Genomic DNA, 26,034 nt, shown 5'->3' with positions numbered 1-26,034 from the left:
AAAAAAAAAACACGGGTATGTCTTAACATGTCACGGGTAAGTCAATACAGCAACCACTCATCATTACTCGGCCTTATGGTAAAGGCAGTGGCCGTCCGTGACTTTCACACGTAGGATTTCTGTGACGTCAGACTCTCGAATAAATACCCCTCATGCGCGCACGTATGGGGCGAGGCTACACAGTCTATTTTCCAGAGCTTTTAAACGTCAATAAACCCACATCAGCCATGAAAACTTGTCATTATAGTAATGCTGTCAAAACTTTAAAAATTAATTAATATAAATTAATTATATACACACACACACATATATATATATATATATATATATATATATATATATATATATATATATATATATATATATATATATATATATATATATATATATATATATATATATATATATATATATATATATGTCATGATCTGTCTGTTTTGTTGTGGGTTTTGGGTTGTTTAGTTTAAGTTATAGGTTCACTGTTTTTCCCCGCGTGTCATTACTGTAATCAACCTCACCTGTTGCCCGTGTGTGTCCTCCAGTCAGCTACCCCGCCCCTTGTTGTTCCCAGGTGTCTCGCGTTTTCATTAGTTCTGTTACTATTTAAGCCCCAGTGTTTTGCCTCATTCCTTGTCGGGTCTTTGTACGTCTTCCCCTCGCCGTCTTGCCTCGCGTTGCCCTCTTCCCGTTCCTTGTCGCCCCCAGTCAGCTTCAGTTTAACGTTTTTGGTTTGTACTTTGTATTTTTCGATTCTTTCAACCCTGCCTTTGTTATTAAATCACCTTCATTCGAGCCTTACCCCAGTCAGTCCTGCCTTTGTTATTAAATTACCTTCATTCGAGCCTTACCCCAGTCAGTCCTGCATTTTTATTGGTTCCGCTTTTCCCACATCCCGCACCTCATCAAACCGCCATGCCCCGCCGTGACAGAAAGACCCGACCAAACAAGGAACCAGCAGGAAGCCCACGGCGGCAGACAAGATGCCGCCGTTGCGCCACCCGCGAATACCCTCAGCCTGCCAGCCAACTACGTGCTCCCCGTGTAAGCTCTTTCACTCGTTCCCCTTTGTACTCTTCGTCCGAACGCTCCTCCAACGCCACCCCTTACACGCCCTCCTCACGTCTCTCCTCCGCGCCCTACACCTGCGCGTCCGAACTCCCTTACCTCACTATTTTTCCTCCCCGCGTCTTTCGCGATTCTGACTTTTCCGACTGACAATTACTCACCGCCCTCGTTTCCACCCGAGCACCTCCAACTGCCCATTAGCCCTCCTCACTAATCCATTGATTCAGATTTTTCTGACGTAGATGATGGTTCTCCCTTCATTAAACTCCGCTCAGAGTCTGGTTCTGAATTTGTTTACCCAAATCCTTTTTCTTTTGACAATTTTGATTTTGATAATGATTTTCTTTTTCCAAACTCCTTCCCACCCAATTATGTAAGTGACTCAGAGTCTGATTTAGACAATTTTGAGCCTCCCATTAACCGCAACCTTTACCGGGGCACCCGTTTGGCCTTCTGCCCATCCCGTGGTGGCCGACGTTGACGCCCTAGTAAAGGTCGCCAGTCTTCGTCCTCGTCCTCTAAGCACCGAGCACCTGTCCCGGCACACCCTAGTCAAGTCACTCCATCCCTTAGCAGTCCTCACATCACCTCGTGTTTCTTCGCCTTCACCTCATCTCGAGTCACACCCTCCACGCACACTCCCGCCTGCTCCGGTCAAGTCTCTCCCTTGCGCTCGTGTTTCCCAAGCTCCCTGGCGGCAGGCTGATGTGGCTAGTGACCCTGTCCCCGGTCCCCAGCCAGACAAACGGGAGGTCCAGGCCCCGGCTCCGCGGCCACAGTGCGCCCCCGTCCCGGCTCCGCGGCGACTGAGCGCCCTCGTCCCGGCTCTGCGGCGACTGCGTCCCAGACCCCCGCAGTTGGACGTCCCGGACCCTGAGCCCCCACGTTTTCTGGTGCCCTTCGAGCCGCTGCAGCCGCCGTCTCCCGAGTCCCTCACAGAGCTGCTGCAGCCGGCGTCTTCTGAGCCTCTCGTCACGCCGCAGTCAGCGTCTTCCGAGCCCCTCGCCACGCCGCAGTCGGCGTCTTCCGAGGCCCTCGCCACGCCGCAGTCGGCGTCTTCCGAGGCCCTCGCCACGCCGCAGTCGGCGTCTTCCGAGCCCCTCGCCACGCCGCAGTCGGCGTCCTTCGAGCCTCTCGCCACGCCGCAGTCGGCGTCCTCCGAGCCTCTCGTCGCGCCGCAGTCGGCGCCTTTCGGGCCCCTCGTCGCGCCACAGTCGGCGCCTTTCGGGCCCCTCATCGCGCCGCAGTCGGCGCCTTTCGGGCCCCTCGTCGCGCCGCAGTCGGCGTCCTTCGAGCCTCTCGCCACGCCGCAGTCGGCGTCTTCCGAGCCCCTCGCCACACCGTAGTCGGCGTCTTCCGAGCCCCTCGCCACGCCGCAGTCGGCGTCTTCCGAGCCCCTCGCCACGCCGCAGTCGGCGTCTTCCGAGCCCCTCGCCACGCCGCAGTCGGCGTCTTCCGAGCCCCTCGCCGCGCCGCAGTCGGCGTCTTCCGAGCCCCTCGCCGCGCCGCAGTCGGCGTTCTTCGAGCCCCTCGCCGCGCCGCAGTCGGCGTCTTCCGAGCCCCTCGCCGCGCCGCAGTCGGCGTTCTTTGAGCCCCTCGCCGCGCCGCAGTCGGCGTCCTCCGGGCCCCTCGTCGCGCCGCAGTCGGCGTCCTCCGGGCCCCTCGTCGCGCCGCAGTCGCCGCCTTCCGGGCCCCTCGTCGCGCCGCAGTCGCCGCCTTCCGGGCCCCTCGTCGCGCCGCAGTCGCCGCCTTCCGGGCCCCTCGTCGCGCCGCAGTCGCCGCCTTCCGGGCCCCTCGTCGCGCCGCAGTCGCCGCCTTCCGGGCCCCTCGTCGCGCCGCAGTCGCCGCCTTCCGGGCCCCTCGTCGCGCCGCAGTCGCCGCCTTCCGGGCCCCTCGTCGCGCCGCAGTCGGCGCCTTCCGGGCCCCTCGTCGCGCCGCAGTCGGCGCCTTCCGGGCCCCTCGTCGCGCCGCAGTCGGCGCCTTCCGGGCCCCTCGTCGCGCCGCAGTCGGCGCCTTCCGGGTTCCACGCCGCGCCGCAGCCGGCGCCTTCCGGGTTCCGCGCCGCGCCGCTGCCGCAGCCTGCTTCCGAGACCGCTCCCGGGCCTCATTTCACGCCGCAGTCATCGCCTTCCGAGTTCCCCAGGCTGCGCGAGCCCTCCCAGTTCCCCAACTTTTATTTCATGGTTGCAACACGTCCAGTAGAAGTTGGGGAAGGGCATGTTTACCACTCTCCTTACACTTTCCTTTTAATAACACTCAAAAGTTTTGGAAGAGAGGAGACTAATCTCTTAGCTTCTCATGTGGAATTCTTTCCCATTCTTGCTTGATGAACCACTTCAGTTGTTCAACAGTCCGGGGTCCGTGGACTCCCTGGAATGCCCTCCACCAATATTACGAAGTTTTGATAATGAGTGTGGCCTATATGCCAGTTTAAATTCCGTCGTTTTATCAGAACAGTAAAAGCTTCTGTAATTTGACCCAGATGTTTTGATCTTCTCACAATTTAACACATTGGATGAGAGTCTATTCCTGAATCAACAAATATATACTCCAGTATAGTGCTAGTGCCACCTCATGGCAGCAAAGAATGTCATTACAGTCGGAAGATTACAGCCAGTCGCGGTTGGTGTGAACTAGAGCTATGAAAAATTGGACACATATGTAGGCCCCTAAGACCTACAAAAAAGTCATATGAAGTCATTTGCCCGGATGTACAGAATAAGAGCTATGGATTTTTGATTGTGCAATTTCGATCTGTTCTTGGACATTTGCTGGTCTCCAACTATTTCTCCTTCTCTCAAACAATTGACCCAATCAACTTGAAATTTGTCACGGTTCATTATCAGACTTAGGGTCACAACTGGACAATAAATCGAGAAGATCTGACGACATATGATGGAAGCGGGGCTTCAAATGTATAATTAATATTTCCTTGGCCAAAATCTGAAACTTTACTGGTACATCAAGAATCATGATCTTAATACATCTATATGAGAAATTTCCGAATTACCTATAGCGTCACCTAGTGATAAAAATGTCATTTCTTACACTTTCATGTCCGGTGCTCTGCCTGTTTGAATAATTTAACTGAAACTGAGTCAGAATACCATTGAGACATGGAAGATGAAGGTTCTTAAGTTTTATGATTTTTCAATAATGGGTATGGGCCTTTATGCTCTCAAAGGGTGTTGTCTCGACAAAACGGTAAACGTTGCTGTAATTGGACCCAGCTGATCTTACCTTCACTGAATTTCATACATGTGATGGGAGTCCAATGCAGAACACACCTACAAACCTATTTTTCATTGTAGTGCTAGCACCAAATTGTACCAGAAAAAAATATAGCTTTTGTTTTCCTTCTTATGTACTTTGTTGAGCCTGTTGAAGTAATATCACATATTTTTTTTCTGACAGGCCTTCAGACACACCTAAAGCCGTCCACCAAACATTACCATTACTGTTTCGATAATGGTTGTGACCTATACAGCAGTGCTAATTCCGACGATTTATCGTAACAGTAAATGCTGCTGTAATTTGACCCAGATGATCTGACCTTCTCAAAATGTTAAACATTAGATGAGAGCCCATTCCTGAAGACATCAAGAAGCATACATTCCATTATAATGCTAGCACCACCTTGTGGCAGAAAATAATACATCATTTTGTACAAAAGTACTGGGCGCCAGTGGCGGACTTGCCAATTCTGGTGTTTTTGATCAAATGCCAGCCCAGCTCCACAGGAGCAGGTATAGGTCCTGCTGACGGGTTGAGGATCTTCTACATCCCTGTCCAGCTCTCAGAGAATAACTACCAGTCTCCTGAAATCTCCTCCATGTTCTGGAGAATGTGCTGTGAGACACATTAAACCTTCTTGCTGCAGCACGTGTGGATGTGCCATCCTTGAGAGGTAGGACAACCTGTGCAACTTCTGTAGGGTTAAGGAATCACCTCAGAGATAGAGATAATTGTGCAAGCCAAAATCAGCACGAGTGGAAAACCAGCCAAAAAAGATCAAGAGGGAGAAACTTGAAATGACCTCCACATGTAAAACCAGTCCTGTTTTGAGGGTTTTCTAATTGTTGCCACTGAACTGCACCTGTTGTTAATTCCATGAACACCAATACAGCTGAAATGGAGTAACCAGGCCCTCAGCTGCTTAACCAACCAGAAAATTATCAGACAGGTTTGAATAAATTCATGACAGGCCAAATAAAAAAAGTGTTCCTTTAATTTTGTGAGCATTGTAGCAATAACAAAAATAAATAATAAATGTTTTTGTCAAATACGTTTTTTTAAAGCGAGTAGTTGACAACCTTGACTAATGCTTACATAATATAAGCCAATTGAACACTGTAATGATAACGGTGACCCTTGGATGGCAGTGTTTTCACATTCACAACACAGATATTACCTATATGCAACTGAAAGTAAGGAATGGAAATCAATCTTTTATATAATACCACCCGCGTTTACATCAACATAGCACACAATATTCTTTCGGGCTTGAAAGATGAGTGAAGAAGAGAGTGAGAGTGAGAAAGAGAGACATTTTAAGTAAGATAATATTGGCAGGGTCATGATGAACATATGCAGCTCTTTGTTGTTTTTTTTTTTTTGTCTTAGTAGTTTTGTTAAAAAAATACCTGGCTAATAAAAGATACAAATATTGTCTCTGAAGCAGACAGAGTCAGCTAGAAAAGAAGTGAGAGTGCTATTAACTTTAAATATGTTTTTCACTGAACAAAAATCTGTTCCATTTTGAAATGGTCACTGCTGCCGGGGTTCGTTTTACAGTTTGATTGCTATAGTTATTCCACATCGAGAAAAATGATCACAGTCCCTTCCTGTTTTTTGCCCACTGAATTCCGCTTGCATAATCCTAGAGCGTGCCAAGTAGGACAGCCTTCCTGGCCAACATCAGCTTTACCACAGATGGGAACACTTATCTCTCTGCACGTCATTTTTCTGCTCCAGTGTGCAGTTTTTGACTGTACAGCACTGAAGGTATGTGCAAGAACATACTCTTTACTCTAAATATTGGGTAAAAATCAATGCGCCCCACAAAGTTCTACTGTGGTCATTTAACTTCAACCTTTTAACTGACACGTGCAGTCTAAAAAATAGTGTATGTAACGATTTTTTTTCCCCCCAGAATATTCTCATTAATCCTGGTCATTTCAGTCTTTGTCACTGGATTGTAGGGAACTTGGTGTACAACCAACTTCTGCACCTGTTGAAACAGATTAGAGCACTGTTTTAAAAATATTCTAAAGCTATAAATTGTGAACATACATGACACTTAGGTACTTTGTGTTACATGTCTGCATCATATCAGATATGTAAGAATTAATCATATAAATGTGATTTACTTTTGTCCAAATACTCCAGCTATAAAGAAAGCAAATCTTACCAAGTTTGGGTTCAAACTATGTATGTTTAACTGAATTAACTGCAAAGATGATTTAAATAGTGATGATTATAAAAAAAAAAAAAAAAAACATCTTCAAGAGCATTCCACCAATGAACAAGTTGATTGGAAACAAATTTCTGCCATTACTGGGTATGAAAAGCACAAGCAAGGATGGGGAACATTTGCATGTGTTTGAAAAACAGTCTAAAATAAACAGTCTAAAAACAATCAACTGTTATTTTCCTTTCTAACAGACAGTGAGAGGCTTAACAAATTTTTAATTGAAAAATAAAAGAGGTAAAAGTTTAGAAATGTTAAGATTTTAAATTTTTTATTTTTGAATTTTAAAACTTTTAAGTCTCACTGATCAAAAGGAAAACAGTTGATTTTAAACTATAGACATAATGAAGGTTGTCGAAGTCTATAAACAATTTTTTCCAATGCACAATTGCAACAAATTAGGGATTTTGTCATGTATGGTCTAGAATACCTTCAAAATATCAGAGCATCTTAAATCGCTTCATGTAAGTGGCAAGACAGAACTACCATCCAAAGCAAAATCCATTTAGCAACAACATGCAAACTAGTGAAAACATTTTGTTCGGAGCTTTTAACAATGCTACAATGTTGATTTCTCACCCGAAATACCCATGGGCCCCCGGTTTACGAGATTATTCAGTTCCATGGTTGGGATCGTAACACAAATTCACCGTATGTAGGACAATCCAAACCTATGTTAATTCGCTAATGCATGTAAAACCCCAGGTAAAAACATCAACATTTTATATAAATATTTAAAAAAAATTGTATCAAAATAGTATAGTAAGTGCTACGTATATATAATATACATGTATACAATTAAAAACATTTTAGATAAAAAATATAGAAAGGATTTATTTATCGTTATTTGACGACCTTGTTATGCCCATATTCCCTTTGGAGGGTAGCCTGGCCTAGGCTAGGCTATCTTAGCCTTCTTTGTATTTCTTGATTATCTCCAGCTTTATTTCCATATAAATAATCTTTTTACTTCACTCTTTAACAGCACTAGCAATATTGGGACCCATGGCTCACCCATTCAAGTTTGAATTAAGCAGTAAAATGCACAATAGTTATTTTAAGCACTCAGATGCGATTCAGTCCGTAGCAGGCCATCATTTTGACAGTGACACCGACCAATAGCAGACCAGTATCTTAGGGAGGCATAATGCAGAACAATAGAAGACCAGCATCTGAGTGATACATTGCAGCACAGGCAGTTTTACGGGAGTTTGCATGTAATCCCCAAGCTTATGTGGGTCTCCTCCCACACTCCAAAATCATGCATTGTAGCTGTATTGGACACTATAAATTTCCCTTAGGTGTGATTGTGAGAGTGAATGGTTGTTTTGTCTCTGTGTGCAATTGGCTGGCAACCAGTCCAGGGAGTCCCCTGCCTACTGCCCGAAGATGGCTAGGATAGGTGCTAGCAAGCCAGCGGATGTCTTCGTTCAGCATGTCTACATGTTCAAAGGGAGTACTATTCCTACCTCACAAGGCCTACCCATTGTACTCTTGCATCTCTTAAGACATCTATGGATAAAGTGCGTGTCTGGCAGACCCCTACTCAATATATGTATGCAAAACGAAAAAGAGCAAAAAAAAAACAAATTGTGCGTCTCGGTACATGTAAACAGGGGACACTCTTAAGTAGGCGAAAGATAACACCAAAACATGTCAGGTAAAATATCTAAGACATTTTAAGATTTTAATTTTTTTATTTTTGAATTTTAAAGTTTTAAGTCTTGTCACTGTTTGATAAAGAGGAAAACAACAGTTGACATGTGAACAGATTTTCTTATCGATGAACTGTACTTATATACCAATGTATAATCAAGTCACACATTACGATTTGACACACATGCACACGCGCACACAACCACTCATTTACATTATATAAAGGTGGTGCGGAAGTGGGTTCACACATCCGCCTCACAGTGCAGAGGTTGTGGGTTCTGTCACAGATTTAGACCGCTTTGTGAAAAGTATTTGAGAGAAATGCTTATTTTGTGTACGTAGAAAACGTTTCAGATCTTTGCGTTCATCCCATCAAAAATTGGAGCAAAAACAAAAGGGTTGTGTTTATATTTTTGTTCAGTGCATACTCACTCTCTCTCCTCTGGTCAAATCCGATCCATCTCAGTCTGGCCTCTCATACATAAAAATACATAACTACAAAACAACAAATGAAAAATTACAATGTTTAAATTTTTATAAACAGGTATCAATCAAAACACAAAAGTATAAAAACAACAGAATACCATAACAACAAATAAAAAGCAACAGCACATTAAGGAACAAAAAAACTAAACAACAACAATTTAAAATAGCAGTTAAGCAATAACGATGGAAGATTAAAAAAACCCAAACAGTAATGAGTTCCATCATATAACTACTTCTTCCAGTCGAAAAATGGCATTCTGTTTCATTATTAGTGATTGTTTTTTATTTTACTTTGCTAATATGTTTGTTTTTTTTGTTTTTCAAATTGCTGTTGTGTTTAGTTTAAGTGTTTCACGTTTCATTCAGTACCAGCATAGGAAAACTATAAGAATGTACACGAGAATACTGGCAAGTTGGATTCCCTTTTGAGTCGTGTTGTTGTTGTTCAGTTATATTTTGAGTATGTGCTCAGACAGTGTGCTTCATACATCTGGTGGTGAAAGAGGATTCTTTGAACTTTTGTACAGTAGTTTTTACTCTATTAGTAGATAGAACATGAACAAATATGTGTATCTCGCATAGACCCATGCTGTTGGCCCTCACCCAAGAGATTAAAAAAATCTTTGTCAAATATGTGAAATGTACCTATACAGAGGAAAAATATTTCCTCTCAAGCCCCAATGCAGCATTCACAAGCATTAATACATTACATAACGTTAGAAAAAAGACAAAGATAAAAGAAGTACCGGTAATATAACGTGTTCAGGTGTCAACCTGGTGCAATAACAGGTCTCCGGTGCAGGGGGACGGAGGTTGGTTGCGGGTGACGGTTTTACAGTTCGTGGTTCTAAGCAGAAAAGTCAGAGGAAGGTGAACATGAGATTGGGAAGGAGGCAGAGCAGGCAGGAAAATTAGTCTCCTGATGGCTTTGTGAAAGAAACTGCTCGACGAGCCTGCTCGTCCTGGCTCAGAGTATCCACAGTCTCCTCGCTTGAACAAGTTGTGGGACTGGTGGGAAGGGTCCCTTGCAACCTTGATGGCTTTACAGCTGAGACAGGTGTTAGACGTCCAGCAAAGTAGGGAGACAGATACCAATGATCCTCTCAGCTGCTTTTACAATGCGCTGCAGATGTTGACAGCAAGACATGGTGCAGGCACTGCACCACACGGTGATGCATCTGCTCAGGACATTCTTACAGGTGCCTCCGTAGAAAGTGATCATGATGAGCTGCGGGGCTCTAATGCTCCTCAGCCTAAAGAGAATGTAAATGTGTAGATTGGCTTATTTGGCTCGTGACGGATCCTGGAAAGATCTTCAGAGATGTGCGCACCCAGGAACTTGACACTGCTCACCCTCTTGATGGTCAGAGGAGTGTGGTGGATGTGCCTCCTCCCAAAATCGACTACAATTTACTTCGTCCTCTCCAATTTCAGATGGAAATTGTTGTCTTCACACCACAAGGGTAGCCTGCTCCTGAAGGGGGCCTCATTGTTGTTTTCAATGATATCCATACTGTCGTCATCAGCAAATTTGATAGAAAGGTTGGAGCTGGATGGTGGAATGCAGTTGTGGGTCAGCAGAGTGAGGAGGAAGGGGCTCACATCCTTGCCGAGGTCCCCTGTGTTCAAGTTGATGAAGTGACCTATGTATCAAGGGATCAAGGGCATTTTCCATTCGCGCGCCAGTACTATGGAATGCCCTACCTATGGAAGTTCGCGCAGCCACCTCAGTAGAAATCTTTAAATCCCGACTAAAAACACATTTATATTCAAAAGCATTTAGTTAATTGAGCCTGTCTGCAGCTTTCTTTTTTTTTCTTTTTTCCTGCCCCCCTCTTCCGGCTGGGAGAGGGGGCTAGCTAGATGGTGAGGGTTGACTTGACCGCCTCCATTTGGTCCTGCGCTGCTCGACCATCGCGGGTTAGGAGATCGGCCGTCTGCGGTCCACTTGGTTGGAATGTGGGATGGTTCCTGCCCAATGGCTTTGCCTGCTGTCAAGACATCACACAATATAGCACAATGTGTTTTCTGTAATTTATATTGTTTCTGTGTCTGGTACATGCAGCATCCACTTCAACCTGTGGGCCTGGAAGGGGGCTCCTCCCACCTGTGGTCCCTTCTGGAGGTTTCTGATTTTCCCCTAATTGGGGTTTTTGAGATTTTCCTTCCCCTTCTGGGAGCTTTGACAGGAGATGCTGTTGTGTACCTTACACTGCAAAGATGTCTCTGTACGACTTCTTTTATCGAAAGAGGTCTCCACATGACCTCTTTTCATCTGTGAAGCCCTTTGAGACCGGTGATTTAGGGCTATACAAATAATTGATTGATTGATTGATTGATTGATTGATTAAGTTAGAGGTCTTACTGCTGACCTGAACCACCTGTCAGGAAGTTTGCCTGTCAGAAAGTCAATTAACCAGTTGCACAGGGAGGTGCTGTACCTCAAGTGGACCAGTTTGTGGGAAAGCTGCTTTGGGATGATGGCAATAAATGCTGAACTGAAATCAATAAACAGCACTCTGACGAATAAGTCCTTGATTTTCAAGTAGGTGAGAGCTGAGTGGAGGACAGTGGAAATGGCATCATCAGTTGATCGGTTAGACCGATAGGCTGATAGAGACCCGAGATGTCATGTTCTGCTGTGTTTTGTTGTAGGTTTGTATCAAGGATTTTCTGGTCTTTTCTGTTTTGGCCTGGTTTTTTTGTTGTGTTTTCAAGTTGTAGGGTTTTTGTTCTTGTGTTTAGTTCAGGTGTCTTTTACTTCGTGTCTGTCCTCATTAGGGAGATTGTGTCTAACTGTCTGTGTTAACCAGCTCCCTTGTGTTGATCGATTAGCTTCCTCTGCCAATTGTTTCCTGTCCAGGTGTTTTGTGCAGCCTTGTTGTTGTCTTTATTAGTCTTTGTTTTGTTCTTGTGTTCTCCTGAGTCTTTTATTCAAGTTTTTTTTGTAATAGTTTATTCCTGGGTTTTAATTTGTTACTTTGTATGCTGCCGCCAACCGTGTTTTTGTTATTCACATTAAACCATTAGTTTGCTGAGTGCAACTTGCCTCTCTGCATCTGTGTCCACACCTTCTTGATGTGCCTCACAACTATGTGCTCAAAGAACTTCATGAGTGAGTGAAAGCTCCTCACCACAATCTTTCAAAACCCATCTAGGTACTTTAACAGGACCTGGCACTTTCCGTGGGTTCATCCCTCTAAAAGACCACCACACATTGTTAGGAAAAAGCCAGGAAATCCTGAACCTTACATAACGTTTAAAAAAAAACTTTTGGGCTACCACTCTGAGCTCTGTCTTGCAGAAGACCACAAGCACCTCCCTCTTGTCTCCTCCAAGAATATATCATTTTCTATAGGCCAATTTCTCCCTCATGTTCTTTGTCTCAGCCTGAAAGTAGGACAAAAAGAAGTGAAAGACTCCAAGAGAAAAAAAAAAAGATTCAATGAGAAGCAGATGTGTTCCCTCTTGACAGAGAAGCATGTAATTTTGTCCTTGTCTTTTTAATTTTCCTCTGTGCTCATGTGCTGTATGTATAAATCAACACTTTGATGGTGAAATATTAGAGCTAGTACACTTACAATGTTTAGTTAAATAGACTCAGACACTCAGAGACAGCTTTTCCTCAAGTGCTATTAACGCTTTGAATAACAAAACGAGAACAAATTAAAAATTACAATTGCATTGAAATTGAGATTTTTATTCTAAAATATTTATTCTAATTACTGTTCATCTCTATATGTGCCAATCAGAGCAACACTCTCAATTTTGTTGTATACCAGCTATACAATGACAACAAAGGTTTTCTATTCTATTTGTTCCTATCTATTTTATTTTCAGCAGCAAAGTGTTATTGATGACAAGATCATTTTTCATTTACTATTGATACATTTAAAAACAATTTTGTCACTTGTTGTTGACTGAAAATGACATCACATGAGCTCAAGGTTTGGAGAATGAACAATCACTGCTTTGCTGCAACATGATGAAAAAAAATGTCATTATATTAATTATAGACATGATAATAACTTTTGCTGCTAAAAATGGGTTAATAAGTCTACTATCTCTTTAAGCACATAGTGCTAAGATTTTTATCTATCTATCTATCTATCTATCTATCTATCTATCTATCTATCTATCTATCTATCTATCTATCTATCTATCTATCTATCTATCTATCTATCTATCTATCTAAATGCTAGAAACTAAGCACAGCTTATCACACACATGTCGTTTCTGGTGTGGGGATGTTTTTGATCATGTAGATTACTGGATATATAGTATATTGGATATACTTTAAAAGTACATTCAATTTTAAAACTACGTATATCCCTGAGCCACAGACTTGACACATTAACTCACTGAACTCCATGCTCAGTACAGGGTCTGAGAGTTAATCACTAACACATGTTTCCAGCTCCTTATTGCGAAATACTTGTGCAAAACGGGCCAAGTACAGCTTTCGGAGGGAAAGGGAGGGTTTATGGTCAAAGGGGCTTAACTCAGCACTGGTCCAATGGTATAAATTAGGAGCTCCCACGCAGGCACAGCGTGGACATGCTGCTCCAGCATTGGGCCTCCAAACAATCTCTTGCTCTGACATCTTACCACATCACCACCATTCCTACTTTTCCTGTCAACCATGGGAGTTGCCTACAGTGTTGGAGAGTAAGTGAAGAACCTATTTGAAGACAGGAGATATTTTTGATGGATTAGGAATGTGTGCATGTGTGAATCGGAAGCACATCCAGGACAAGAGGGAGACATTTTTGTCAGTGTGGCAGTTGCAGAGCAGATTTTTATGGAATGAAAATTGCATGCATCTATCTCAAGCAAAACATTTTATTTTTAGTATTATTACTCAAGCAAATTACAACTTTTGTGAAATGTTGCAATGTTTCTTCAATTGGGAATGCTCTATACTGAAGGCATCTAAGACATATTTCATTTTTCTTAAATTTGCATTTCTCAACCACTCGAAGGTAAGTTTTGCTTTAACTGTTTTCATTCAGCAAGCTGATGTGACGTTGTTGTCACATTTGAACTGTACTCACTCTAGTTTAATTTTTTTTTCATTTTGGACTGATCAGGAATGTGTGCATGAGTGCATGTGAAGCACATACTAGACAAGACGGAGATATTCTAGTCAATGGAGCAGTTGCAGAACAGATTGTTTTTATGGAATGAAAATTGCATGTATTTGTCAACCAAAATTATTACTAAACCAAAGTACAATTTATGTGAAATGTTGCAATGTATATGCTCGATCCTTAAGGCATCTAAAGTATATCACATTTTTTTGAAATATGCATTTCTCAATGAATATAATGTCAATTTTGCTTTAACCAGTTTTCATTCAGAAGGCTGAGGTGATGCCTTTCTTACATTTAAACAGTAGTAAGTCAAAGTCAATTTTATTGTCAATTTCTTCACATGTACTTAACATACAAAGGAATCAAAATTGCATTTCCCACTATCCTGTGCTTTTTACATGTACGATAACAAAGTGCAGGTGCGCAAAACGAGACAATCCAAAAACTAGATTCTTAGCTATAGTAACGTGCAGTATGTTAGGGCTACTTTGCCTAGTGTTGCTAAACTAAAAACGAAAACCAGGTATGGCATGAGTATCCCAAGACAAAACATGTGGCAGCGTATGACAAGACAATACAACAGGACGAGACAAAGCAAGACAACTCTGATTGTGGTTGTCACCGCTGTGTGCATTTGAGGTAGTTGTTATAGTTCTAAATGTAATCACTTGTGCAATACAAGTATAATTATAAATAAATATGGCAGCAGCAAGTCTGTGCAAATTTTGCAAGTGCATGAGCAAAGTGTGAGTTTAGGTGGGGGTGGGGGGATGGGGAGAGTCCAATGACCTAAACTACGTCTGCCATCTAGGTGTTTCTTCTGGCTGGAGCTGAGTGTGGGAGGGGTGCGGAGAGAGAGAGAGCATGCACCAGTTTCACGGGTAGGAAGGGGAGAGAGTTCATCAGTCTCACGGCCTGGTGGATAAAGCTGATCCTGAGTCTGATGATGTGGGACCGGAGGCTCCTGTACCTCTTTCCGGAGGGCAAAAGGCTGAACAGACTGTGTGCAGGGTGACTTGTATCGGTGACAATTGTGATGGCTTTGCGGCTGAGGTGGGTGGTGTAAAGTTCTTGCAGGGAGGGGAGTGGAGCACCAATATTCCTCTCAGCTGTCCTCACGATGCGTTGTAGAGCCTTCCTGTTGTAGTCAGTGCATCTCCTACCCCACACAGTGATGCAGCTGGTGAGGATGTTTTCGATGGTTCCTCCGTAGAATGTGGTCATGATGGGTGGCGCAGCACTTGCCCCACTTTAGTTTGCGCAGGAAGTAGAGATGCCACTGTGCTTTCTTGGCCAAAGATGCAGTGTTGGTGTTCCAGGAGAGGTCATCACTGATGTGTACCCCCAGGAACTTGGTGCTGCTCACCCTCTCCATAGCAGCACCGTCGATGGTCAGTGGGGGATGTTGGGTCTGGCATCTCTGGAAGCTGACAACCATCTCTTTGGTCTTTCTGATGTTTAGCAGCTGATGTGTAGCACCATCTGGTCAGAAGCTCCACTTCTTTCCTATAGTGGGTCTCATCGCCGTTGGAGATGAGGCCCACCAGTGTTGTGTAACTGTAGCTAGATCTTTTTTCATCAGTTATGTGTTGTAAATTAGGGGTTCTTAAACTTTTTGGAGTCAGGGACCCCTTTTAGAAAGCAAATTTTCCAAGGACCCTCATTGCAAATGTTTGTGAAAACTAAATAAAAAAACAAAAATCAATTAAGTCAAGTGCCCTTTTTATCTGGCAACATAATAAATTTGACAATTGTATTTCTTACTTTTCAGCTGTACTGAAGTTTAGAGAATAAAACTGCAAATTGCATGCCTCCTTATAACAAACCAGGTTAACTTCCCCCGCAAAGGTTGGTGCCAATTATTTAGTCAAAGACAGCATTTTAAATTAAACGCTTAAGCTTAAACTGCTTAAGCTTGGCTGGCTCCATTGCAGCCAAGCAAGTGATTAGCAATCGATTGTGGACAAGAAACACATTTTGATACATTTAATAATTATTACATCTTTAAAAATATGGTAAACTGCTTGAATTGATTGCTTTACTGAAGAGGCATGAATATTTTCACATTTAATATAAAATGAAATGAACACAAATATACATATTTTTTTTATTAATAAGCCCATGTTCTGTTCCTCTCAGATATTACAATGGCTTCTATCTAGGTAGAGAGACAGCGAACAGCAAATGTAACTCTTCTTTATTTTTTTTGTTTTTTTCGTCAGTAGTACAGCTCCCACTCATTTATATTGTAAAACCAGTGAAAAAAAACTACACATAACATAACTCAGGTAAGTCCCACATGCAAAAATTATATATCTTACTAAATGTACAGAAATTGCGTAGATTCAATCTATCATATCGCTAAATTACAATTGGTATTCATTTCAATACAAAACATTAATTCGATGTAAATGATATGATTATCAGTGCAAAACATTTGCATATGCTAACATTTATCAAAAAGAAATACCTAGTACAAACAAAAATGCTAATGAGCTAAACACATACAAGGCAACACTATATAACATGCTGAAGATAAATATTAACATTAGCTACTACGTATGTTATCTAGTCACAAGTTGGACCAACAAACAACTAATTTGGGACATATTAGTGTAACCCAGCTACTTTCTTCGTGTCGACCTATCGCGAGATCGATCGCGAGACGTCGTGTGCACGTCTTTTTAAACATGGCCGCGCCCGGCATTCCCTTGTGAGTTGGGTGCGGGACGGACCGTAGCAGACACAGACCATTGCAGATGTTCCGCCCTTCTCATGAGAAATTGTGCACGCCATGATTTGTTGTAAACGAGGGACTGGCCAGGTTCCCGTTGATGGCGAGCTAAACCCACGAGCGAACTGACCAGTGCGTTCACCTGCCGTGTGACTCACTGACTGAGTGAGCCAACCAACTACCCCTGTGCACATTGTACATATTGTATATATTTTGTTGTCTTCACTGTACATAATAACAACACCTTGCTGACTATATGCATTCCGTTCATCATTGAGCACCTCACTTTCCTCCTAGCCGAGCCAAGATCTTCTGCACTAGCCTAAGTTATAATACAAAACCAACATCATAATTCACATTACAGCATAACAAGTGCTACAATAGCATAATTCAACAACAACAAAAAACACACAACTCACAGAGACTCCTGTGCCAGCTCTCACAAAGAGAAGAAACAACGTGTGCGCACCGACAGCAAAGGCTCCACACCGTCCTTAACGCCATACAACAGCGGCCAGAGGCGGCACCAAAAACAAAGACTAAGCCATATAAGGCAAACATCTGTAGCTGTTGAAAGACAAACTAAATCCGATCCATGACACCCAAAATATTTCACGGACCCCTTGCAGTCAGGCCACTGAACCCCCGGGACACAGTTACGGTCAAAAGTTTATATACACTTGTGAAGAACATAATGTCATGGCTCTCTTGAGTTTCCAGTTATTTCTACAACTCTGATTTTTGTCTTAGAGTGATTGGAACAGATACATTCATGAAGTTTGATTTTTTTTTATGACTTTATTATGGGTGAACATAAAAAGTGATCAAATCTGCTGGGTCAAAAATATACATACAGCAACATGAATTAGCAATTTTGGTGACTTAGAAAGGTGTGTCAGTGAAATAAGCTTCATAGCATGGCCTCGTCATTTGTGAGTGATTATGAGCGACGACAGCTGGTGATTTCTCTGAGGCTATTTAAATAGGGCTCATTGGATGCCAATGCTCACAAACACTACAATGGGAACGTCAAAGGGGCTCAGCGTGGATATGAAAAAGTGAATCATTGACTTGAACGAGTCAGGAAAGTCACTTAGAGCCATTTCAAAGCAGCTGCAGGTCCCCAAATCAAAAGTGCTTTGTTGTTTGCAAGTATAAAGTGCATGGCGCTGCTTTGTCACTGCCACGATCAGGAAGAAAACACAAGCTATCACCTGCTGCTGGAGGATGAAGATTCGACCGAGAATCACCAAAAAGCAGATCCGCCAAGAATTAGAAGCTGCTGGAACACAGGTGTCAGTGTCCACAGCAAGCATGTTTTGCATCTCCACTGACTGAGAGGCTGCCGCGCAAAAAGGAAGCCCTTGCTCCAAAAGCGGCACCTTAAGTCTCGACTAATGTTTTCAGCCGATCACACGGACAAAGATAAGAACTTCTGGAGAACTTCTGTCGGGAGACGAAACAAAAATAGAGCTGTTTGGCCACAATGCCCAGCAATATTTTTGGAGGAGAAATGGTAAGGCCTTTAACCGTAAGTACACCGTGTTTTGCTGAGAATGGAACTGGTGCTTTACAGAGAGTAAATGGGATAGTGAAGGAGTAGGATTACTCCAAATTCTTTAAGAGAAACTCAAGTCTTCAGCCTGAAGATTGGGTCTTGGGCGCAGTTGGATGTTCCAATAGGACAATGACTCCAAACACACATCAAAAGTGATAATGGAATGGCTAAATCAGGATAGAATTAGGGTTTTAGAATAGCCTTCCCAAAGTCATGACTGAAACCCCATCGAGAAATTGTGGACAATACTGAAGAAACAAGTCCATGTCAGAAAGCCATCAAATTTAACTGAATTGCACCAATTCTGTCAAGAGGAGTGGTCAAAGATTCAAGCAGAAGCTTGTCAGACGCTGGTGGATGGCTACCAAAATCGCTTAATTGAAGTGAAAATGCCCAAGGGACATGTTACCAAGTATTAATACTGCTGTAAGTACAGTATACTTTTGACCCGGCAGATTTGATCACTTTTTCTGTCCACCCTAGAAGTAAGATCGGGCCTAAAAAATCCAGCCGACCCGACCCAGGCCGGCGGTATTAAAGCCCGACCCGGCCCGAGCCCGACCAATTAACTTGATTTGCAGGCTCAAGCCTGCAGCAAACACGAAATGTCATATTTTATCTGTGAGGACACGGGAGGAGAAGGTGATTTATGATAACAAATTAAAACCTTTTGTAACGAAATCTAAGTTTAACAAGACCGTATAAACATTTACATCTTTTATATTTCTGTGTCTGCAGAGGTCACATTAACCGACAATTTTCCATCATTGATGGATTTTTTTAAGAGTTGACGGGGAAAATTTTAAGGCCGTCCGTCATTGGTCCGCACTTAGTTACGCGGAGAAATACTGCAGCCCACTAGGCTTTAAATAGAATAATGCAAATCAAATAAATGGGAAAAGATATATGAAGATTGTTAGGAGGGTGCCGTTCACGTCCGCAGAGCACGCTCTGGCTCAGTGGCTGTAGCCACCAAATGTGTGTTATCTGTTCAAGGTTTCAATTTTTGGAACAACTATGAAATATAACTGAAAAGATGTTAATCAATGGCTGTGCTCAAAGAGTTTTAAAAATATATTATTAAAAAGAAAAACATATTTCTAAACTGAATAAGAGAATGTATAACATTTTGGATAACTTTGTAACGTGTACATTTTATATGCAGTACTCAGTATATATAATTTTATTTCCGTATTTATGATTGAATATATGAATTATGTGCAATGTTCTTTTTATGTTCACTAAAATAATCTGTCAAACAAAAGGAGATAAAAAAAAAGCTATGAAGTATTTATTTCGATTTTGAACTGCTATTTAATGAACAGTATTCCGTTAGTGTTGAAAATATTCATCCATTTTCTATAAAGAGGATGTTGCTGTTGGCAGACAATTACAAAAAAAAACAAAAAATATAAACTTCCATGTACCATCTTTTTGCGTAAATATCTCATGTTATTATATGCGGCTTACAGTCCAGTGTGGCTTATCTGTGACAAAAATCATTTTTTTGCTCATCTTTTGCTGCTGCGGCTTATATAGGGGGTTTTCACTGATGTCACATTGTGGGGGGTAACCCAAATGCGACGCCATTACGGAGGGACTCGACAAATGGAGTGCAATGCCATCTTGTGTACCTGGGATGGATTAAACAAAGTGATCAATGTCGAGACAAAAAATAAAAAAACAAACCTTAGCAAAGCCTGTCGCAGATGCTAAGGATACATTGAAGGACTCAGAACATAAGAGTAGGCCCAGTATGTGGAAAAATTAGTTTATCAGCTGTGTCGATCTATATGTGTTGGCTGACTCATCCTGTATAAACGACGATCTGGGTATTCTTCCCACAATTACATATCCAGATATAGTCAACAACTTGTTTTTTTCATCGAACCCATACACAGCCGAAGATCTTAAATCTTACAAAGGTTTGGAGGCTTACAACCAGATAGCGATTGGATGGGTGAGGGAGACACATAATTTTCAGAAGAATCAGAACAACATTTCATTAATGAAACATATGGTAGCTTGATAATAATAATTATGCCAATGTCAGTTTTATTTTTGTCATACCAAAGTCCCTAACATTAAAATAAGGAGACAGTCAGAAAAACACCACAAGCAATAATTGTTTTTACAAGTTACTATTAAAACGTCATCATTGCATTACAAACTTTATTAGTTGCTTGCAATCAATATTTTCTGGCTGGATAACGACGTTTCAAACAACCAGACTGTCTATCCTTTTGTTCTGCTTTATTTGAACAATGGCCATTGACCATTACCCTCTTTAGGTCGCCGTAAAACTAGAAAAATAAAAGCGCTAATCAGCTAATGATACATAGCACCTCTTGAGCTAACAAACACGTTGCACAACGTATTTCCAATGTCTCTAACGATAAACAAAACAGATGAACAGTGTCATCATTTTGACAACTTGTGTACTTACGAACAATTCTCGTCCAATGCAAAACAAAATAAGATCAGCAATCCTCCAACATTAACCTGTCGTCTTTGCGCGCTGCTACATTGGAGAATTGACGTCTACTGAGAAAAACAATATTTCGAAGTAACCAGAAGAGTGTGCTCTAAATCTATGTACAAATCTAAAACATCAAAAGTGGTACTGCACTCCTGAAGGGCAGAATACTCTTATTCAATTTAGACATTTAAAAATATATATATATTTTGAATAATATATTTTAAAACTCTTTTTGAGCACAGTCATTGATTCACATTTTTGCAGTTCTATTTCATAGTTGTTCCATAAACTGACTCCTTGAGCAGATACACACAATTGCTTGATTAGTGGGAAAAAAACAGTGGATAAGCCGCACTGGACTATAAACCGCAGGGCTCAAATCATGAGGTATATATATATATATATATATATATATATATATATATATATATATATATATATATATATATATATATATATATATATATATATATATATATATATATATATATATATATATATATATATATATATATACATATATATTTGAACATACTTGCATATATATGGAGGTAGGAAGGGTAGGTATGCCAGTGCGCAAAGTGAAGCATGCAATGTTATGCATCATTGATTTCTGTTGCACATGCATACCAGTTGTATGTGCACCCTCGTGTATAAACACTTCAAACTGTTCTCACATAACAATATAATTTGGAAAGGCACAAGTACAAGTACAAGTGTATTTTATGTTGTGGCTAGAAAGGATATACATTTAACTGCCAGTATATTTCCCTTAAAAAAAGGAAAAGAAAGAAACATTGTGTTTTCTATCATATAATCAGCCTCCCTGTGTTTTTTTCTTTTTTATCTCTATAGGGTTGATCACCTCTACACCTTCTTTGTACAATGGTCACCAGATATGTGCACAAACAGCAACAAAAAGAAGAACAGCAATCACCACTTTCAGAATCAGAGTCATGTAGTAAAAAAGAAGGGGTCTTCAAGTAAACAGCTTTGCAATCCTGCAGCAACAAGCTGGGGGGTAAGGATGTGTACAAACGTGTTCATATGTTTCGTCATGTTTTGCCACACCTGAGGTCCAGAAAATACAGTAGGTGCTTATACTGTAATCACCTAATGTGTCAAGCTTGAGTAAACAAATTCCAGCAGTTGCAACCTCCACTCTTTCTTTATATGGACATCCTTTTTCTTACTACTTGCCAGCATAGACAAACTGCACACCCTCTTTTCAGTTTACAGGAAAAAGAAACCATGTAGTGCAGCAGCACTAAACCATTGATATGAGTCCTCATCTTTTCTTCTCACCATTAGATTAGCACACATGCTGGTTACAGGCAGTTTGATAAAAGTCTCAAGAGAAAAGCTAAGCTGACAAGCAATCAGGAGCTACCGGTATAAAGCAAATACAGGACAATATGAAGGTATTTACTTTGTTGGTGACCATTTGGAGCGCAATGTTCAGGTAAATGAAGATAGTGCTGGATTTGATTGTATTTTGATTTCAACTCTATTCTTGGGTTAAGGAGGAATGGGAGATGGTTTCTTGATTCCTCAATAGATTTTGACCATGTCAAAATCACAAGGTTGTGTCACATCTTAGAAGACTAACATTGCTGAGTCTGGCGTTTAAGAGGACTATAAAAACACATACAAGCAATGACAGTACAGTATTTTAAAACAAGTGCCATGTATTTTAAATGACTTTCTGATTTTTATTCTGTTCTAGATTATCACAGGAAAAAACACAAAGCGTCGTTTGAGTCTCTGCAGTTCCGACTCTGAAACAGAGGAACCTGAGTACCAGGGGAAGGTTAAAAACGTTCTACCTGTCCTAAGTGATTATAGCGAGCTTCTGGATGACAGACACCTGCTAAGTGTAAGTGTTCCCTTTCATAAACATCAATCAGAAGGAAGAGGCAATTAATCTATCGGTGGTATTTTTGTGATAGCCGCTGTTGGAATTTTATTTCTAAATCAACATAAACTCAAGTTAGTAATCTGACTCCAATTTGTGACCTTACCCAACTGCCACTCATCCAACAATTTGCGCGCTCGTTCTGCAATAGAAAGGTATCAGGAAGCCGGCATTTTCACACACAAGTGGATTTATTGCTAACACACAGCACCTGGGTCTCGGGTCCCTCTCAATACAGCTCTGTACGCCTCTGTTGCCACCAGCAGACGTACGTCACATCCGAGTTGCCCAGCAAAGAGTTATACTACACAATATGCAAATGGCACAGTAACAAAGGTATCCTGGCATTATTCTATTGGCTATGTGTAGACTGCAGTTAATTTTAGCTTGCTCTCATTGGTCTTTCATCCCCTGCAGAATCGCTTGCTTGCTCCTCCTGGTTGTAGTTTTCCACACAGTTATTTTCCATCAGCTGCCTCGGGGTTATCTCGTCCCTGCATCTTCCTTGCGACCACCACCGCTTGTTCTGCAACATTCCACTCTTGCACCCCCTTGCAACACACATTCTGTCTTGCTCCACCAGTCACACGCCCAGCACTTTACAGTTTCACACTCTCATACACAGGATGTAGCAACATCTAATGAACTACTTTAAGCTCAAACTCTTATGTTCCTTTACCGCTAAACAATAAAACAAAAGAGAACAAGTTATTTCCCCCCCCACACTATAACACGTGTTTTAAACATATGAAAAATACATATTTTATCATATATATAATATATACTTCAGCAGCTTGGAAATGAGAAATGCTGATAGTGGAGGTGTGTTTGTGTGTGATACCATTAATGACGCTCAACGTAGCGTGAGGCGTAAACTGATGGTTGTGTGCCACCCATGTTTACATAGACATTGGTGACTGGTGTCCTCATTTCTCACAGCTTGCATCTCACATGCCTGAAAGAACAAAAGGGTATCCGTGGCAACTGGTCTACAGTACTGCTGTCCATGGGAGCAGCCTGAAAACGCTCTACAGAAATATGTCAGGTTTGGACAGTCCTGTGTTGCTGGTCCTCAAAGATATGCAGAAAAAGGTTTGTATCTTGGCTGTGATAGTCACATAAGACATGAGATGACTACATGGCATTTGCTGGAAGCATTGCACAATCTGCTCTCTGTCCGATATTCCTTAGGTTTTTGGAGCTTTTTCATCGGATCCGTTTAGAGTAAGCAAATACTGCTATGGCACAGGTGAAACTTTTCTATTCACCTTCAACCCTGACTTCCAGGTACAAATTTCATTATTATTATTATTATTATTATTGGCCCTTAACTCCAAATTATTATTATTTTTGAAATTTTCCATTCATTCAGGCTTATAAGTGGACTGGAGAAAACTCGTACTTTGTAAGTGGAAACCTGGAGTCTCTTCATCTTGGGGGTGGAGGGTAAGTTGGAGTTACCTATAACTTAAGTATGTGAAATGTTGTTCTAAGTATGAGGGCTTACATTAGAAGGAACAAGACTGAATAATGATTCTTTTCTATCGCTTTCTGTGTCAAATATGAGTGGATTTAGAATGTGAAATTTTGTCAGGTCTAACCAAATATTGCTTACTTTTTATTTATTTATTCTTTAAATAAGGGGAGAATTCGGCCTATGGATAGATGCAGATCTGTACCGAGGGTCCAGTTTTTCATGTCCCACCTTCCACAATGACCCACTCTCTACACAGACGGACTTCATCATACAAGACCTTGAGGTCTGGACAATAAGAAAATGAACAAGAACACCTAAATGATATTGGAGACGGATTTGAGAGATCAGTGTGGGTGCTTCTGCTAACACAGCTCTATGTAGCTAAATGTGTGTGGGTGGCATTGAATGAGCGGGGCTGTTGCATTGCCTCCCAGGCTGGTATTTCCTGTCTAAGGTTATTCCTATAACTCTTTCAGTGCCATGGACCAGAATTCTCGTCTTTTAAAATGGTAATCAAAATAATAAATATAAAATTCTTGACATTTTTTTTTTTTTATGGAGAGTAGCTGACACCCTTGATTTGTGCTTATTTATATAATATTAAGCCAATAGGGTACTGTTGTGATAATTGTGACCATTGGATGCCAGTGTCGCTTGACATATTACACATACATTACATCATTGTAATTCTAAGTAAGGAATGGAAATCAGTCTTTCATATGATGCCACCCATGTTTACATGGACATAGCACACAATATTTTGTCGGCTTTGAAAGATGAGTGAAAATGCTAAATATACTGGCAATCTCGAAATTGCCTTTTTCAATAACGCTTGGCACTGAAAGACAATCACTCCCGACAATGACAAGTTGCATTGAAATCTTGTGATTGATAGCACTGTTGCCTTAAACTACTACCCGCCTCTGATGGTCGACACTCACTAAGCCTTAAAGCCTTCCATGCTCTCCTGTTATTTTGGGGAGCATTACATGTCAAAGTTCTTAAACCTATTGGGTAAGAAACTTTGTGAAAACAAAGCACCTTTAGGGATAAAATGAATAAATACTGTACTTTATGTCAAACTCACATGTGTGTACAAGTTAAAACTGTGTTCACAGTTTGTGGAGCTGGGCTGTTTCAGAAACTGATTTACATAACTCTTTTAAGAGAAACAATACACGGTACAAATGTTTTAATGATGATTTGCCTCAAAGTGACTTGTTTTTTATTCATTTGATTTTAAATCTGACTCATTGGAATAGTCGCACCTGTCTGTGTTATAAGAACTTCAGCTTCACTGTTGCAAAAAATAAAAGTTCTCAGTTTCATAAAAACAATATTCTGTGATGTGTGCCATTTGACTTGGAAATGTATTTCCAATGTTTTCTGTATTATTTTTCCTGTGAATTTTCTGTTGATAAAATGTTAACAAACATGTCTTTTTAATACAAACTTTATGCATTTTAGCATTTTTTTTAAATAATCAAGAAAGTTTGCCACTTTCTTTTTTTACACTTCGTGGCGGTGCTGGCACTGCCAGTGTTTGTTTGGAACTATCAAAGTAATGTCTTTACTGCTGATGCTGAATAAAACAGCAATATTTATTTGAACTGTAATTTTTGTATAGAGTATAACTGAACTGGCAATGTCAAGTAGTATGCACATGCACCATTAATAATATGAATTCCAGACTGCAATGCAGACTTTGTATTGTAAGACTCAATTTACTTGGTTTTACTTTCTTTGTGATGACAAATTCACATAACTATATTTGTCCTATATTATTTGTTGTTGTTTTCTAAAATTTTGTCTGTCAAAGTTTTTGACTGGTATACTTTCTGAGGGTTTGAACCTTTTCACTAAGATCCAGTGGGAGATGACACTGGTGCATTTTTGTCACTTTTCCATTTCCCCTGGGCGGGAATATAAAATGATGGCATACTGGTGTTCATTTTTAAATGAGCATGACAAGTAACATGCAGACAGGTAAGTATAACATTTAATTTTCCTCTGTTAGCTGTTTTAGTCACACAATGTCTTTTCTGGGGCACCGGTGCGTTTAATTACACCATCTCAGTGACTTGATTTGTGATTGATAGAA

General features: G+C 41.3%; 1 protein-coding gene across 3 annotated transcripts; it reads left to right on the top strand.

The window, feature by feature from the left end:
* Positions 1-5,974: 5,974 nt before the first annotated feature.
* Positions 5,975-25,368, top strand: ncoa7a (nuclear receptor coactivator 7a). 3 transcript variants are annotated; one of them, XM_088410173.1, is made up of 7 exons: positions 5,975-6,069; positions 21,397-21,562; positions 22,268-22,417; positions 23,396-23,548; positions 23,648-23,743; positions 23,829-23,902; positions 24,099-25,368. In XM_088410173.1, exons 2-7 carry the CDS (start codon positions 21,440-21,442, stop codon positions 24,235-24,237), a joined length of 735 nt encoding a protein of 244 aa, XP_088266299.1. In that variant the 5' UTR covers positions 5,975-6,069; positions 21,397-21,439; the 3' UTR covers positions 24,238-25,368. The 3 variants fall into 3 exon arrangements, with proteins under 3 accessions (XP_088266299.1, XP_088266297.1, XP_088266298.1); XM_088410171.1 differs by lacking the exon at positions 5,975-6,069 and adding an exon at positions 13,205-13,345; XM_088410172.1 differs by lacking the exon at positions 5,975-6,069 and adding an exon at positions 13,363-13,659.
* Positions 25,369-26,034: the final 666 nt, after the last annotated feature.

The sequence above is a fragment of the Hippichthys cyanospilos genome, chromosome 3 (genome assembly GCF_059441005.1).
Source record: "Hippichthys cyanospilos isolate Australia breed blue-spotted pipefish chromosome 3, RoL_Hcya_1.0, whole genome shotgun sequence".
Lineage (NCBI taxonomy): Eukaryota > Metazoa > Chordata > Actinopteri > Syngnathiformes > Syngnathidae > Hippichthys > Hippichthys cyanospilos.
Note: the sequence above shows the minus strand (reverse complement) of the source record. Positions and strands in the feature narration are given on the sequence as shown.